Source organism: Zalophus californianus, chromosome 7 (assembly GCF_009762305.2).
Source record: "Zalophus californianus isolate mZalCal1 chromosome 7, mZalCal1.pri.v2, whole genome shotgun sequence".
NCBI lineage: Eukaryota > Metazoa > Chordata > Mammalia > Carnivora > Otariidae > Zalophus > Zalophus californianus.
Window position 1 is genome coordinate 9,480,647 of NC_045601.1, and position 17,899 is coordinate 9,498,545.

A 17,899-nucleotide genomic window follows, 5' to 3' on the forward strand; every position below is an offset into this window, starting at 1 on the left:
GCCAGAAAGAACGAACTAATGCTTTACTTGGTAATCCTTTTTTCACTTTTCCTGAAGTTCTTAGCACAGAGTCAGTCTCTAGGGATGTAGGGGGTTCCAAGACACAAAAGAGGCCCATCCTCCCAAAGTACCAAATTTTCTTGGCGATTTTTTTTTTTTAAGGTAATCTCTACACTCAACATGGGGCTCAAACTCACAACCCCAAGATTAAGAGTCGCATGCTTTACCGGCTGAGCCAGCCAGGCGCCCTTTTCTTGATGATTTTGAGGTGTTTGTGGATTTTTGGTCTCTTAAATATCATACACACAGAAAAAATTAACATAGTCCCACTATTCTACTTTAGCCAGACAGTCTTATGGATCTTTTTTGGTAAAAGCCTGGAGAATCAAAATTTTACATGTATTAAGCAATGAGAAAATTCGGTGCATTTGTGTTAACAAGAGCCCCTCATGTGGTATTAGCTCTGGGTCAAAAAGAGGCAGCCAAGTATTAGTGAAGAAAGAACAGTGCTCTTATCAAACACCACAAGTACTCACGCTGCTGGCTAGAAGTCTGAGATTCACAGGGGCCTCTGTCCCTTGGATGTCCATGTTGATGATTTGCCTTTTTACTAATCATTAGATACATGTGTACTTGCATTTGTGTACATGGATGGTGTGCTGAGAGGGAGAAAGTGAGTACGTGCACAAAGTAGGAAACCGTGTGATGGTAAAATGACACGTACATTTTTTTCTTTAATAACAGTGCTTCTGGTGAATATACTAAGGACTGAACACCAGCATGTATTCAGTGAGGATGACGGGTACAACCTCTACCAGCCTGAACTACAGGAGCAGACAGGACCACTGTCCAAAACCACTCTACCTCAAAATCAAAACCACCTCTTGACTTTCTCGGTGTGTTCTATGAAGTGACAAAAAGAGGAAATTCTGTAAAACAAAGAAACAAAGCCTAGGGGTTTAAATTCTTTGATTTTTAAGAAAAATGTGAGGTGAAATGAGCAGTGCCTTTGAGAGCTTGCTTTACTACAAGAGAGGAACTGGCGAGGTCAGAGAATTTCTGAGCTCATCACTGAATTGTGTTTCCTTGAAGGGTAGCAGAATATGCCACTTTGAAATACGCCACACTGGCATAAAAACTATTTTGAGCTAAAGGCAACTGAGAAGCAACAGATACAAAAAACAAAACAAAACAAAAAACCTCTCTCCCTCCTCCCTATTTGCCAAAAAGCAGGATGTAAATTTGGGAAGGCCCCACTCCCCCACCACACCCTCTGACCAGGAAGGACAGAAGTTAATCACTGGAGACATCTCTAGACCCTTATCAGCCCACAGACGGCACCAGGAGATTCTACATGACAAACTTCAGGAAGGAGGCCTATCTTCCATTAGATGCCCATATGTTTACCTTCCCACAATCTGCTGCACTAGAAACTTCAAGTCCTTTCCCTTTGTCTTGTCACTTCTCCAAAAACAAATTATTCTTTTGTTAACATGCTATATAAGCCCAAGTTCTACCCACCCCTTTGAGTTACTCATCTCAACACTTCCACAGGTAAATGCAATGCACACGTTAAATATTTTTTCTCTCGTCAATCTGTCTTTTGTCAGTCTAACTTATAGGGCCCCAGTCAGAGAACCTAAGATTTCTAGAGGGAAGAGTCTTTCCTCCCCTACACTGTCAAGGAAGAGTCTCGTAACAACAAAGGGTAAAAACCCCAAATAAGGTGAACTAATTTATGGTTCACCATGTGATAAACATAAGTCCCCAAAGTTGGGATACCCTGCAGACTTTTCCTCAAGGCAGAATTTCCTCAGCAAACATCTGCAAAGCAAAATTACCCACCACCCTATGAATCTGCAATGAAAATGCAGTTTGATAGTTGTGGAGAAGAGGCTGGTCATGGGGACTATGAGCTCTTTGCCATTCTATGTTCTTTTGCAATGACACAAGTTACAGTGATGGTGATAAATTAGAAAATACCATGAGTCATGTTAATTCACTAGAAAAGTTCTCTGATGATATTTCTTTTGAAACAGTAACAAAGATGAGACCCTTTCAGTCCACCTTATGTGACAAGCAACTGACCTGTCTACAGTAGGATAGATTCCCGTGGATGGAGAAAGTTGCCACATGCCATCTTGGCAGCATTCTGGCTACCTCTTCCCACTATTTATTAACATGCCCCATAAAGTAGTGAACAACAACAAAAAAACCCACAAATGAATTAAAAAAAAAAACAAACTGCTCTTGATACTACAAGTAGGACCAAGTCCTCATAATATTCTGAAACCAAGACAGAAGAGAGAAACTGCCTATATCCAGCACCTAACATGACATTGACTCACTTAAATTTCATCTAATTTCTTACAATTGAGAAGACTCTGTGCAAAAGTATGTCTGCCCATGAAAGTGTAAGGTTGAAAACACTTTCATATTAGATTTAGATTTCTAGTCAGGCAATGAAAAGAATGCTAAATCTGACCATATTTTTAGGATAAAACTCAAGTCAAAAACTTGCACATTTGGGAGGGCCACCCTGGGTTACTTTCATAAGCCACCTTACATGTGTTCCTAATCTTCCAGCACACACCTGGTGGGGATGTGTTGGAAGTACTACTCCAATACAATTTAGTTTGAAAGACAGAAAACAAACTAGTATGTCCAAGAAAGAAAAAAACAGTTTCTACAGGTAAGCAAGATAGCAGAGAATTAGAAAAATTTGCTATATAAAGAATACAGTGGAACTGAGTGGTAAGTATGCTATTTTCAGTCCTGATCAGATACTCAGTAAGGAACAAAGTTCAGAACTCCAGACTAGAGGCAAGTTCTGATGAAATTAATCAACTTGGTTAAAAGTTTAAAAATAGTTTTTTTTTTTTAAATGATTTTATTTATTTGAGAGAGAGCATAAGTGGGGGGGGGGGGCAGAAGGAGAGGGGAAAGCAGACTCCCTGCTGAGCAGAGAGCCCAATGTGGGGCTGGATCCCAGGACCCCGAGATCATGACCTGAGCCGAAGGCAGACACTTAACTGACTGAGCCACCCAGGTGCCCCTAAAAATAGAATTTCTGAAGAAGAAAAGAAGAGCTTGGATTACTAAATATATCTGAGAATTTATGATGACCATCCCTGCAGTTTAGCTCCACAAAGGTCAGAACTTTCAGAAAAGAACACAGAAAAGTCCAAGGAATTTAAGTTCATCATCATCACACACAAAAAATACTCAGCTTCTAAAGGAGCCCATTTGTGGTATAAAGAGGGATTTCTACATAGTTCATGTCCCTCAGGAGTTTATAGGCTAAATAATTCCTTACAATTATAGTTTTGAAATAGCAAAATGGGACACCCATAAAAGGAGCAGAACTTCTAAAAATATTCTATAGTTTTGGGGCGCCTGGGTGGCTCAGTCAGTTAAGCATCTGCCTTCGGCGCAGGTCACGATCCCAGGGTCCTGGGACGGAGCCCCACATCTGGCTCCCTGCTCGGCGGAGAGTCGGCCTCTCCCTCTGCCCTCCCCTGCCCATACTCTCTTTCTCTCTCAAATAAATAAAATCTTTAAAAAAAATTCTATAGTTTTAAAATAGATTTATTAAGTGCTTGGGGGTGTGCAGGCAGGGAGGGTGCACCCCAGGCAATCCACAGGTAAGTGTACGGACTGGAGTCTCCCTACCCCTGTGATTCCTGAATAATTCCGACAAGAAGCACTTGACAGGGCCCTCTGGTCTGAGGGCCAGTTCTGAATGAAAGTAGCAAGTTGAATGGCAGGTTCTGATTTGCCCTTGACCTCCCATTCAGATTAGAGTAAGTCCCTTTAACTTGAGACCAGAGGCAGTCCAGAAATTTCTACATTGCACCATTTAATCCTGAAGAGACAGAACCGTTTTTCCAAAGAACTCACCAGGGTCACAACATGAATAAATATTCTCAAACTGCAAAATCTGGAACACCAAATGCCCACAGACAGTGATTTTCTTGTGAGATAACAGATTTCATAACATCTGTCAGGAAAGTGTCAGTACTTGGCGGCTGATGTTTACATCAGTGCCTCAGTCCGGCAACTGTGGGACCTCCACAGTCTGCTGCTGAGGTAACTTTACCACGCAACCATCAGTTCCTTAATGAGCCTCAAGATAATGGCTGCCTCTGTGAAGCTGTGCCGTGCACGGTCTGCTGCCTCAGGAACAGCAGGTGCTGAGGTCCGATACTGTCCAGACATAATGTCAGCCAGAGGCAAACACCACACACCTGAGAAAGATCACTCTTGTCATAGCAGGAAAAGAACAGAAAGATGAAGACCTTCAGGAATGCCTCCTCACGATAAGCCTGGGTATCGACTTGTCAGATAAGCAGAGGAGCAAAAGGAAATGGCCTTCATTAACAAACTCCATTAAGCCTGGAAGAGGTCACTGCCGAGGGATGGGAACGGATAAGGACGGGGCGTAGGACACCCACTGGAAGGCAAACACACACAGGGCTGATGTGTGGGCCTGGAGTCCCGTGCAGCCTTCTGTACCTTTCAGCCCTGAGCGGATGACAGTAGGAGACAAGTCATCGTAGTTGTTCATTAAGCTGATATCCCCCGAGGTGAAGCTGACGGTGAGTAGTGGCTTGATGTTCTGCACCGGGATGGGATACGCTGCTGGACCGTCTGCCGGGACAAAAGTGCTGAGGTGAAAAGGAGGCAATGCACACAGGACCCCAATCCAGGGCACACGGCTGTGGTCTTGCAGATGGCCTGAAAAACTGCCTGACGACTGCCTGACACTGTAGATCAGACTCTGGGCTGGGATGTTACCGAATACGGCCGGGTTCTATACCACTCAGAACCTCCACAAGGCCATCAGAGGGATGCTTACCAGAGAACTCTGGAATCAAAGAAAGACGGGGACAGCTAACCCTGGAGGCACCAAGTGGGGTCCCTTGGGCTCTGTCATATAGTGGTGAGAATATGTGTGAAAAGATTATTAACCCGTGGGTTAATATGTCATGTTTCTAATGATGTATAAACATCAATTATTTTAATGTCATATAATGTGTAAGGATGGTGGAAAGACGGATGAAAATGATTTCTGAATCCTGGCCCAATGCACAGAGAAAAGTCGCCTTTCCAAGCTAATGCTCCTTCATTGAACATTATAAGAAACGAGGAGCCACAGCTGCCACGCTGAGTTCTTTGTCAAGTTTTTACCATAACAGACCCCAAATCTGGAGAAAGGCCAAGGCTGGATGTGGCTCATAAAGAATTCTGCTACATCTGCAGTGCACAGCCAGTATAAAGAAAATTCTGCTTTATAAGTTCAAGGAGTACTCTTGGATGCGAAGGAAAAGCCGTGATGGGATGGGTCATGTTCTGGATTCTTTCACATGTTGTTTCAAAAGTAAAAGTCGGTCCCTCCCACAGGCCAGGATAAATCAGGGTCCTTTCAGAAGAACCCTGGAGGCCTCACACCCATGCTGAGTTCATCCCTGGCAGCCGTCCAGACTGGGCTGGCCTGACATCCACGCGCTCACCCCCAACTTGGGTTGTGAGCCTGTGGAGGATCCTCAGATGTTACTTTCCTTTGCTTCACTTTAAGATGCTCAACTTCCTTGGGCCACCAAGAAAAACCCTTTTCTATGTGAAAGGCAAATCCCAGTCATCCTCCAAACTGCCCCATGGCTCATGTTAGAGTAGCAGCCAGGGACTAAATTCTATTCTTGGACTTACTCTGAACCTGCTTTATAAACCTCGTCTCTGGATCTTGTTTCTTCCCATAATATATGGGGCTGAATAAACCTGCATTCAATCTAGTCAAGTTCTATTTTAAAAGTATGCTGAAAAGTATCCAATGTTGTGAGACACTGACTTTATTCCTATGAGGCTGGAGAAATGATCAATATGTCACTCAGGGCTAGGGTCCTACTAGGAAAGGGTCTCAAATGGAAGTACTTTCTCCGCCACCTCGCCAAGCCCCACCCATCCTGAAACACCACTGCCCACCTCAAGTTTCTTCCCTGTGCAAACATCATCTTCTCCTTAAACAAATGACTGAATGAGTATGTGTCTGTCTCTGTATTATATCACGTCTGGGACAGGAGAAGACAAAATGAGAGCACTCCAAGCACCAATGGAGGCGGATGCTGTTGGGGGACAAAATTAAAGAATATTCTCCAGACCAGCCCTTCACAGGATGAACATGCCCATAGTCACAGGAAAGGGGAGAAACCGTCCAGCCCATTAAGGGCGCTTGGTGAACAGCGTGGACGCAGCTGTCCAGGCTGAGAGTGGATGTCCTGTAGCAGTCTGGCCACGTCTAATCTGCCACAATTTCATAATATATTTTCCTTTAACAAAAAGAGGGATGGAGTACTGGGGAAGAGCCAAAGCCCCAAGCAGGCCAGTGCTGAATGCTACTGTCGGTGATGGCCAGCGGGGCCGTTAAAGGCTTCTTCTGCTTCTGTGTGGATGTGTGTGTCTGTGGTGGTGGTGGGGGTGGGGGTGTCCTCTTACACATTTGAGGGATAAAAGACATGCAAAGGCAAAGGAGGCTGGAGTCTGAAATTACACCAAGAGCCCGAAACCTTTCCCTGCCTTTTCAAATGTTAAAAAACTGGATGCCAATGGATCTAATCTAACACCACTGTGAGGCTTATGGGTGGGGAAGACCGGTTCTTCTGAGCTGAGAAAAGGAAGTTTTCACCCCAAATAAAGACAGGGCACGGGTGGCAGCCCAGCGTACTGGCCCGCATTACTGGCAGAACTAATCCTTTCCTCACACAACTAAAGCTACGGGCTTTAATGACATTAGGGACTTGGAACACCACAGATTAAGTTATAGTAATAGCACAGTATTCCTCATCTCCAGCTCTCTTTATTCTTGCTAAGCATCTAAGCCCCACAACACCCTAGGGACATGGAAAGGGTCATTTCATGTCTAGTGAAACCTAAGCCAACGGAGCTTCATCAACCTGAGCAGTGATCCTGAGAAAAGGGAAGGCAGAGGGAAGACAGGCGAGCTGAGCCCCAGATGCTCTGCCATCCCGCCTTGCGCGTCTCCAGAGCCCTCCCCAGGAAGTCAGCATGCCGTGTGTATGGCACACCGTCACCCCTCCCTCCTGCTGGCTACCTTGGGGCGGAGAGTAGTCGTCCGAGTCGGTGTCGCTCTCACTGCTGTCCTCCACCAGGAAGGCAGGATAGTTCCAGGACATGCTGAGGATGCCATCAGACTCGTGTAGGAGGACGTGGGCGAGCATCCTGCCGTGGCAGTCCATGACAATCACCTGCCCGTCAGCTGTGCCAAACAGCACCTGCAAGCAAGGACCAGGACGCTTGACGGATGAGGAGAAGGGGCTGAGGTTTCTGGCAAACCTCATCACCTCAATTTGTTTAGAAGGCCAAGTGTATTTAGGACTAAAAAAACAGAGCAGTTAAGTAGCTGAGCGGATACACAAAGCATTACATACCAGAAACTTAGCTGGCTATTATTGCAAGAATTTTAGTCCTCTAATACTGAAACGTGACTAATGGCAAAATAAACACATTTGCTATGCTGTATGGATATTTACAAATAATACCAGCAAAATCACTGCCTCACTTTTTGTGGGTTGTTTTTGTTTGCATGTTTGGGTTTTTTGGTAGGGGAACGAGGGTTAAGAAGATGACATTTCTTTTTCTTGGGGAAAAAAAAAGCAGCAGCAAAGGTTCAGTAAGAATTTCTCAAATTTAGAAGGAAAACTTCAGCTGTATGTTTGACAAAAGAGAAAATATACTTGGTTATATAAGCAGGTTATCTAACCACACTTGGAAAGAAGATGCTCCTGAAATAGTTTGTCTAATGTTCTATTTAAGAATAATATTGGTATTAATGTATTAATTAATAATTAATGTTATAATGTACTAACAGTATTACCACATTCACTGAGTGCTTACTTCATGCTAAGCACTGTACTAAGAGCTTTACCTCATGTATTGTCAAAATAATCCTGGGAGTTAGGTACCAGCACTGTAGATACAAAGCTCAGATGGGCTGACACCTGGGTGTGTGGAGGGCTGTCCGCTCCAGAATTCCCCTCACTTCACCTGGCCCTGGAGCACACACTCAGGAACGTGCTGGGGGTGCAGGTAAATACATGGTCAGAGTTAAAGCACAGGCAGGGCAGAGGAAGGGTCAAACCCCGCCCCCCAGTCAGGGCAGCAGAGGAGCATCTCATGGCTGCTAGAAGCCCCCCGACAGGAGCTGTGTCTTCTAGCTGGCTCATCCATGGATGACACCAAGGGGAACCTCGGGGCCAATGGAAAGTGGGACCTCTGTGGGGGAATATACCATGTTCTCTTCTGCTTTGTGTGGTGGGCTCTGTAGTTTCTGCATCTGTTGGCATTTAAAACTTTTTATCTTTTGTGTTTACTGAGATCTGTGCATCCATCAGCAATGACTGAGAAGCATGCAAATTCCATTCTACAGATGCAGAAACAACTTGAAAAGTTAGGGCAGCTGACAAGGCCATTAAGTAGTCAGGCCACCAGGCTATCTTACTGCAAAGACTAGGATTTACACAATGGGAAAGTTATTTAGGGCTTGTTAGGTCCTTGCCTCTTTTTGCTGTTAAGATTTTGACATTAAGTTCTTTGGGGGCAAAGACTGTCCACAGCTGTCCCCCTGGTAACTAACAGCTTTGGGTACAGAGGGCACTTAGTAGTATTTATTGTTAAATGAAGTAAAGTCAGTGACCATCGAAAGGCATTTTTAGGACATGAATCCTGATGATTAAGATAGATCAACTGCAAGGGAAGATATATTTCATTTAAGTAGTAAAAAGCTCACAGAATTTACAGAGCTGTTTTAGAATAAATTGACTGTCCATCAAATATTCCTTTAAACATGTCTACATTTTAATGACTGAAAACAAACAAACAAACAAAAGGCTAAATTGGTTTTCTCCAGGGGCAGTGAGGAATCTATTACTGCATTCAGCTTAAAGAAGAAACACACAAACTACGAGGAACACAATGAAATCTTTTAGAAGATGCTGAATCTTTGGCTGCCGATGGAGAAAGTAAGTACCTACCGGCAGGCATGTCTGCAAAGACCTTATGAGGCACAGACACAGAGAGATGGGGGCACCGGAGTTGGGGGGGTCAGGCCTGCTGAAGCCCTGGACAAGGAGGCACCGAAGTTGGGGAGTCAGGCCTGCTGAAGCCCTGGACAAGGAGGCACCGGAGTTGGGGGGGTCAGGCCTGCTGAAGCCCTGGACAAGGAGCTTGCCAGGCAGTTTTCAGTGGTGATAAAGATGGAACAGGAGTTCTCATTAATTTTAACTGAAATGTACAACTTACGTATTTCTTTTTTTAAAAGATTTTATCTATTTATTTGAGAAAGGGGTGGGGGCAGGGAGAAGTAGACTCCCCGCTGAGCAGGAGGCCTGACTCGGGACTCGATCCCAGGACCCTGAGATCATGACCTGAGCCAAAGACAGACGCTTCAACGACTGAGGCCCCTGCGGCGCCCCTAATTTATATATTTCAAAAGAAAAAGACATGTGGGAGCCTCACTGTAAGGCCAATGTCACAGGTGATGTCCCCAAGAAGCAGACTGTTTTTGTCTCCCTTTCCACATTCTCCTTCATTGCTCCAGTCTGTTCTGAAGAGAGGCCATGTACCTTGGTGCTGGGTGGGGGGGTTATTTTATCATTTATGACTGCTGTAACAGAGACAGCTCATTAGCAGGCCACGGCCAAGAGTTACTCTTCACAAGTACTCACAATTAATAATCTGTATCAATCGCAAACAAGTTGCCAAGCCCCCGTTACAGGGTCACATTACCCTACCGTCTTCCACTGGTGCGATCACCACTGTTCTCATCCCTCACTGTGCCACTGTATGATTTCTGCCGGACCACTGTGCTAGGCCAAGAGCTTTTCAGGACATGGCCTATGTGTGCTCTGCTCACTACTGTCTCCCCAGGGCCTGTCATAGTAGATGACACATGGCAGTAAGTATTCGTGAAGGGAGGGAGGAAATGCCTCTGCATGGAAGAATCTTTTGAGTAATGCTCACATTTGTCCATTTTAGAGAAAAACAGATAGCAGACAATAGAACAGACATTGAATTTCTGGATAAAGGATGGGTGATTTAGTGAGGCGTCGGTGTTCAACATTACACTAAAGCCAGCCCCCAAATTCTCCACCATGAATCACTCCCAACTACTGCTCTCCTGGAAAGATAATGCATTATTAAGATCAGAGAGAAGGGGAAAAGCAGCACTAACAGTCTAGTTGTCAAGCAATGATGGAAGAAGTGACTCTGTTTGGGGACAGGTACGTCACAGATAACTGAAGAACACCGATACAACACGAAATCAGATTTTAAAAAATCTCTTCAAGTTCTTTTCATGCCTAATCACTCCCAATGAGACAAAGCTTATATGAGCAAAGGACTTTAAGAGAACAAGGCAGAAAAGTCTAATAATCATGAATACACAAATAGGCACATACATCAGTCTCTGCTTCGACTCCCTCATGCTGGAGCTCTAGATAAGCTGGTGCTGGCTCCTTCCCAGCTTGGCCCTAGGCTGTCTTCCCTCTCTAGGAGATTACAGTTGTGTGCATGGCCTCAAAGGCCCTATTCAGGGCTCAGTCCCTGCTCAGGCCTCTTCCCTATGCTCCAGACTCCCACATCTGATATTTCCTACCTGCCACCTACCCCTGAATGTGCCAAAGGCCCTTCAGAACCAACATGTCCCAGATGAAATACATGACTTCATCCTTTCCCCAATCTACACACACACACACAGCCAGGTCCTCTTACAACAAAGCAAAGACTGTGACTTGTGTTTTATCTCCAATGTCCAGTACAGTGTCTGGTATAGAACAGGGGCTCAGACATCACATGTGAAAGCTTTGGGGACCCACCACACGGAATTAATCTCACTTTAGCCATGACCCCTCAGTACTCTCAACTTTGCTCTGTTTTTGCACACCTGACTTTCCCATTAAACTGTGAGCTTCTTGAGGGCAGGTCTGCATCCCAAGTTCTCACATGCTGCCTGTCACAGGCAGATCCTCAGGGACTATTAGTAAACGTATTTGTGCCCAAAGCTTTGGCCTTTGCCCAAAGTCTTCCTACAAATGAAGCAAAAACTTCTTTCTTTTTTAAATTATAAACCAATGCTCAAATCCTCCCATAAAACTGGCCTCCAAACTACTTTCAATAATGGACAAAGTAAATTTCTGTCTCATATTTTTCCTGCTGTTTTCTCTGTTGGATTGCAGGCTTCATGTAGGGGCCGGGACAATACTCCCTTGTCATGTCTACACCGAGAACCAAACAGGCTGGTCGAAACCTGCTGGCCCTCAGGCCATACCCATTCAATGGCTGTCCTTCATTGCAGGCAGTGTTTAATATCAGTGTACTCCATTCTAAACTATTTTTAGATGCAATTACTTAAAAATATAACACAATTATTACCAGTAATTTAAAATCAACCAAACCATGAGCCAAAGGTGGTAAGAAGAAGATGTAAAATCATTCAGAAGATTTACGTTTGGAACCGGTGATAATATCTCATCAGTACTTTTATTTTTGGAGACCTGTATTCATCTACATTTTCGAATAAAGACCACATTAGGAAATTTCAACTATAAAAATACATGCTTCTATAAATGTTCACCTCTTTTGCAGAATTTAACTAGCAGCCATTGGAACTAGTTCCAGAAGGAATTGACCTTTTTGTCCATGTATTTTGCTTTTGTGAATAAGCTAGGGGAGCGGATAACACGCTCCTACTAGCAATCTCAGCCCCACTGGTGGCAAATGTGTAAATGTGCCACGGTGGAGAGAGGAATGAAGGGACAAACCATGATATCCCTTTGCCCTTTAGAAGGAATCTTCTGTTCAGAGATGCTACTGAAGTAAAACTTTATTTTTGAAAGACCTCCCTGTTGGAGTTTCAGAGCACTAGCTTTCAAATGCTTCAAGGCCAGATTTGAGTATTTTGAAACTAAAGAAATAGAGTCACTGAAATCAGACTGTTGTAAATGACAGAATTCCTCATTAATAGAATATTTCCTGGTTTAAATAAAAAGGATGAAATGTAATTTCACAGTTGACTCTAACAATCATTTTTTTCTTTTTTTTTTAACGCGGGAAAAGGGAGAGAGTTGGGGGAGGGAGGGGCAAGCAGGGTCCACGCCCAGCACAGAGCCGGATGCTGGGCTTGATCTCACAACCCTGATACCACAACCTGAGCCGAAATCAAGAGTTGGATGCTTAACTGACTGAGCCACCCAGGCACCCCAACACCATTTCTAAAACAGACATTTTAGGACTTATTCTGATAAATATGGGAAAGAAATCTCACCAAAAATACGATAAAAAATTTGTATCTTTGGGCTAAACATGTAATTTTGGTTATTTCATTGCTTCACTGCAGAATAACCACTTATAAACTACCTCATAAAGATGACATACTATCCTGTTTAAAGAGTTTCAGGGAAGGAAATACTCTCTCTGCCTCAGGCATCAATTTTAATGTTAAACAACTGCTGCTGCTAGAACATTCTTCCCCATATCTTTCAGACTCCATTTTTAAGTTTATTCACCCATCTAAGATGCCCACACATGGTTTCTGGGGGTGGAGGGGAATAGTCTAAGACTAATTAAAACACATATTTAACTAGGATATCTCTAGAAGAATACATAGTAACTGGAGATGCCATTACCTCTGGGGAACAGAACTGGGTGGCCTGGGGATAGTGGAGGAAAGGGGATTTTCATCATATACCCTTTCGAACATTTACAATTTTATTTATTTATTTTTTTTTTAAAGATTTTATTTATTTGACAGAGAGAGAGATAGCGAGAGCAGGAACACAAGCAGGGGGAGTGGGAGAGGGAGAAGCAGGTTTCCTGCGGAGCAGGGAGCCCGATGCGGGACTCGATCCCAGGACCCTGGGATCATGACCTGAGCCGAAGGCAGCCGCTTAACGACTGAGCCACCCAGGCGCCCGAACACTTACAATTTTAAACCACGTGAATATACTATTAAAATATATATTTAAGGGGCGCCTGGGTGGCTCTGTCGGTTAGGTGTCTGGCTTTGGCTTGGGTCATGATCCCAGAGTCCCGGGGCTGAGCCCCACATTGGGCTCCCTGCTCAGCAGAGAGCCTGTTTCTCTCTCCGCCCCTTGTCCCACTTGTGCTCTCTCTCAAGTAAATAGAAATCTTAAAATATATATAAAAATATATATATTTAAGTATGCACTGAATGAGGTAGAGAAAAAGGTTCTAGGAATACAGCTCTGTAACAGATCTTTGGAGTAGGGTGAAAAAGCCCAGCACAGGCACTCACCACACATGGTCCTTGGGGGTAAATAAGTACCTTTAATTTGGGAAGGAGATGCTAAGTGACACTGGAATCTGCTTAGCCTGATGGGTTAGACAGTCTGATTCTGTTGGGGGAAACAACTTTTCGTTTGCAAAGGACTCGGTACTGGAAGTCAGCTGGCCAGGTATCTGGTTCTATTTTAATTCCTACCTACTTATGTAACTTTGAATTCATCATTTACCTCCCTGAGTGCTGGTCTCCTCTGTCAGCTAAAAAATTTTATTAAATGGGCTCTCAGATCCTTTCCTGTTTTAAAATGCTCCAAGTTTTAAAAATATATCTAAATATATTTCTCAGTATTTGAAAACAGTAATTTCTTCCTGTGGCTACTAATAAACTTCTTCAACAAAAGGGCTAAGATGAAATGACTTCCGAAATGACTCTGAGGAGAGTAAAAGTCTCTGGCTCACCAGTAGCTTTTGTACACAGAGTACACAGTGATGGGAGCCGACCTATCAGCACCTGTGACTGGTGTCAAAGATAAACAAAAGCAGAAACTAAGGAGGTAAGAACAGACTTTAACCAGTAGAAACTACAGCCTTAAGGAAGAGAGTCCAGCGTGAACTGAACTCAACTTCCATCTGTACGGAGGTGCCTGGGCATTTTAAAGGAAGAATGGGGGCCGGCAGGGGGTGCTGTTGAGCAGAGTCAGAAGTAGAAATATAAAAAATGGAAGGCGGGGTTTGTCCCTGTGATTGGGCCATCTGGGCTTGCTAACTGCTGCTTGCTGAAGTTAGGGTCCTACACACCCACAGAGACGGGTTACAGGGGCACTACTATCAGGTGCTGCCTGGAACAAAGAGTAGATTCTTTCGGCAGCCTCGAGCTTTCCCAGGCAAGAAGTGAAGGGGGCTGGAGTTGTCCTCTTTAGCGACACAGTTTGTGTTGACAGAAACTGTGCTAGTGTTCAAGCCTCTTAGGCTGTGTGTGTGTGTGTGTGTGTCTGTGTGTGTGTGTGTCTGTGTGCGTGTGCGCACGCGTACGCATATAAAATCATTTGTGATGAGAATCCAGTTTTTTTTTTTTAAGATTTTATTTATTTGACAGATAGAGAGAGAGAGAGAGAGAGAGGCATAAGCAGGGGGAGTGGCAGGCAGGGGGAGAGGGAGAAGCAGACTCCCAGCCGAGCAGGGAGCCTGATGAGGGGCTCAATCCCAGGACCCCAGGATCGTGACCTGAGCCAAAGGCAGAGGCTTAACTGACTGAGCCACCCAGGCACCCCAAGAATCCAGTTTTATAGGCCAAGTTTGAGGCCTAGTCAAGAAGGGGGCTCAATGGGGCCTGCCTAGAATTTAATCAGGAGAATGTCACTGGTAGCAGCACATGTCACCTCTCCTCAACATGACACAAGGATATATTCAATGTCAAGGGTAGGGCTGTCAAGAGCAACAATGCACCTGTGGTTCAGGAATGCTACAGGGAATGCTGGGAAACTTAATTTTGTAGTTCAGCCATCCAAACAAACACTGGCGCTCATACAGGGGCTCTGCATCAAACCACAGCCACCATCATGCTGTGGTATTAATAAAGGCTTATGAAGAAAATATAATACTAAATGAACAAGAAACTGACTTCAAAATAAATTTAGACCCTCAATATATTATGGTGGTAAGAAAACTTAACAGATCTATACCATTAAGTTTTTAAGTGTACCATACAGTATTGTTAAGTACAGGCTCAATGTTATCCAGCAAATCTCTACAACTTAATCATCTTGCATAACTAAAACTTTATACCCACTGAAAAGCAACTTCTTGTTTTCCCCTCCCCCAGCCCTAGGCAACCATCATTCTACTCTCTGCTTCTAGGAGTTTGACTATCTTAGATACCTCATTTAGTGAGATCATGCGGTATTTGGCTTTCAGTGACTGGAATATTCACTTAGCATAATGTCCTCAAGGTTTATCCAAGCAGTATTCAGCCTTCCTTTTTAAGGATGAATAAGATTCCATTGTGTGTATGTACGTATGTATATGTGTGTGTGTGATATATATATACATAAAATCACATTTTCTTTTTCCTTTCATTCACTGATGGATATTTAGGTTGTTTCCCCATCTTGGCTACTGTGACTAATGCTGCAATGAACATGGTTGTATAAATATCTCTTCAAGACCTGCTTTCAATTCTTTTGGAAAAATACCCCAAAGAATTTGGGGATTATTGCATCACATGGGTAGTTCAATTTTTCCTTTTTTGAGGAACCTCCATACTGTTTTCCACAGCTACAACATTTTACAATCCACCAACAGTATAAAGGGTTTCGATTTCTCTACATCCTAGCCAACATTTGTCTTTTCTTTTTTTGACAATTGCACTCTTAACAGGTGTGAAATGATATCTGATTGTGCTTTTGATTTGCATTTCCCTGATGATTAGAGATATTAAGCATCTTTCATCTACTTGTTTGGAGAAATTTCTATTCAAGTCCTTTGTCCATTCTTAATCTGGCTTTTATTTTTTCTGCTTCTTAACTGAAGGAGCTCCTTATATATATTGGATATTAATAACTGCTTATCACATACACAGTTTGCAAATATTTTCTATTCTACAGGTTGCCTTTTCGTTCTGTTAATTGTTTTCTATGCTGTGCAGAAACTTTTTAGTTTGATGTAATCCCACTTGAATAATTTTGCTTTTGTTGTCTATGTGTTTGGTGTCATAACCAAAAAATCACTGCCAACACCAACAACATGAAGTTTCCCAATGCTTTCTTCTAGGAGTTTTACAGTTTCAAGTCTTGAGTTTACATCTTTAATCCATTTTGAGTAGAGTGTTGTATACGCTGTAAGACAAGGGTCCAATTTCATTCTTTTGCATATGAATATAGTCATCCCAGAGCCATATGTTGACGAGACTATCATTTCCTTATTGTATATTCTTGGCAGCCTTGTTGGAAGAGAGTTGACCATATATGCACTGGTTCATTTCTGGGCTCTCTATTCTGCTCCACTGGTCTCTATGGTTGCATTTACACCAGTACCACACCGTTTTATTGATGTAGCTCAGTAACGTATTCTGAAATCGGAAAGTGGGATTATTCCTCCAGCTTTGCTCTTCTCAAAACTGTTTTGGCTATTCTAGGTCCTTTGTGGTTCCTTTTGAATTTTAGGATTGTTTTTTCTATCTCGTAAGAAATGCCACTGGGATTGTGATATGCATTGAACCTTTAGATCGCTTCAGGTAGTATGGACATTTTAACAATATTAAGTTTTCTGTCCTGAACACGGTATATTTCCCATTTATTTGTGTCTTCTTTAATCTCTTTCATTAGTGTTTAGTTTTCAGTGTACAAGTCTTTCACCTCCTTGGTTAAATTCATTCATTTATTCTTCTAATGCTATTGCACATAGGGACTGTTTTCTTCTTTTCAGACAGTTCACTGCTAGTATATAAAAATGCAACTGATTTTTATATATTGATTTTGTATCTTGCGACTTTACTGAATTTGTTTATTCTTTTTTTTCTAAAGATTTTATTTATTTTGTCAGAGAGAGAGAGACAGCGAGAGAGGGAACACAAGCAGGGGGAGTGGGAGAGGGAGAAGCAGGCTTCCCACTGAGCAGGGAGCCTGATGTGGGGCTTGATCCCAGGACCCTGGGATCATGACCTGAGCCAAAGGCGGATGCTTAACAACCGAGCCACCCAGGCGCCCATACTGAATTTGTTTATTCTAACAGGTTTTGTGTGTGCGTGTGTGTGTGTGCATGCGTGTGTGCATGTGTGTGTGTACTCGTCAGGGTTTTCTATCTATAAGATCATATCATTTGTAAACAGATAGTTTTACTTTTTCCTTTCCTATTTGAATGTCTTTTTTTCTTTTCTTGCCTAATTGCTCTAAAATTCCCAGTACTACATTGAATAGGGATGGAGAGAATGCTCATCCTTGTCTTGTTCCTGATCCCAGAGCTAAAACTTTTCAGTTTTTCACTGTTACAGCATGATATTAGCTGTGGGACCTTCCTATATGGCCTTTATTATGTTGAAGTAATTTCCTTCTATTCTTAGTTTGTTTAGATTTTTTTTTTTTATGCAAGGGTGCTGAAATTTTGTCAAATGTCTTTTCTGCATCTTTGAGGGGGGATCATGTGATTCTTATCCTATATTCTGTTAATATGGTGTACCACATTAGCTGATTTTCGTATGTGGAACATCCTTGCCTACCAGGAATAAATCCCACTTGATTAATGTATATAATCCTTTTAACTTGCTGCTTAATTCAGTCTACTAGTATTTTGTTGAGGATTTTTGCATCTACATTCATCAGGGATATTGGTCTGTAATTTTCTTTTCTTACAGTGTCTCTGTCAAGCTTTGGTATCAGGGTAATGCTAGCCACTTAAAATAAGTTTGGAAGTGTTCCCTGCTCTTCAAGTTTTTGGAAGAGAGAGTGAAAGAATGGTGTTAATTCTTTAAATGTTTGGCAGAATTCACCAATTAAGCCATCTGGTCCTGGCATTTTCTTTCTTGTGAGGTTTTTGATTACTGATTCAATCTTGTTAGTTATAGGTCTGCTCAGATTTTCTATTTCTTCAT

General features: G+C 42.9%; 1 protein-coding gene across 9 annotated transcripts in view; it reads right to left on the reverse strand.

The window, feature by feature from the left end:
* The window catches only part of TULP4 (TUB like protein 4), a 230,326-nt gene that overhangs the window by 30,800 nt on the left and 181,627 nt on the right, over positions 1-17,899 (reverse strand). For all 9 annotated transcript variants that reach the window (XM_027602020.2, XM_027602019.2, XM_027602012.2 and 6 more), the window contains 2 exons: positions 7,109-7,289; positions 4,516-4,650 (listed from right to left, as the gene is read on the reverse strand). In XM_027602020.2, coding sequence (XP_027457821.1) covers positions 4,516-4,650; positions 7,109-7,289 — 316 coding nt within the window. The remainder of the gene's footprint in view (positions 1-4,515; positions 4,651-7,108; positions 7,290-17,899) is intronic.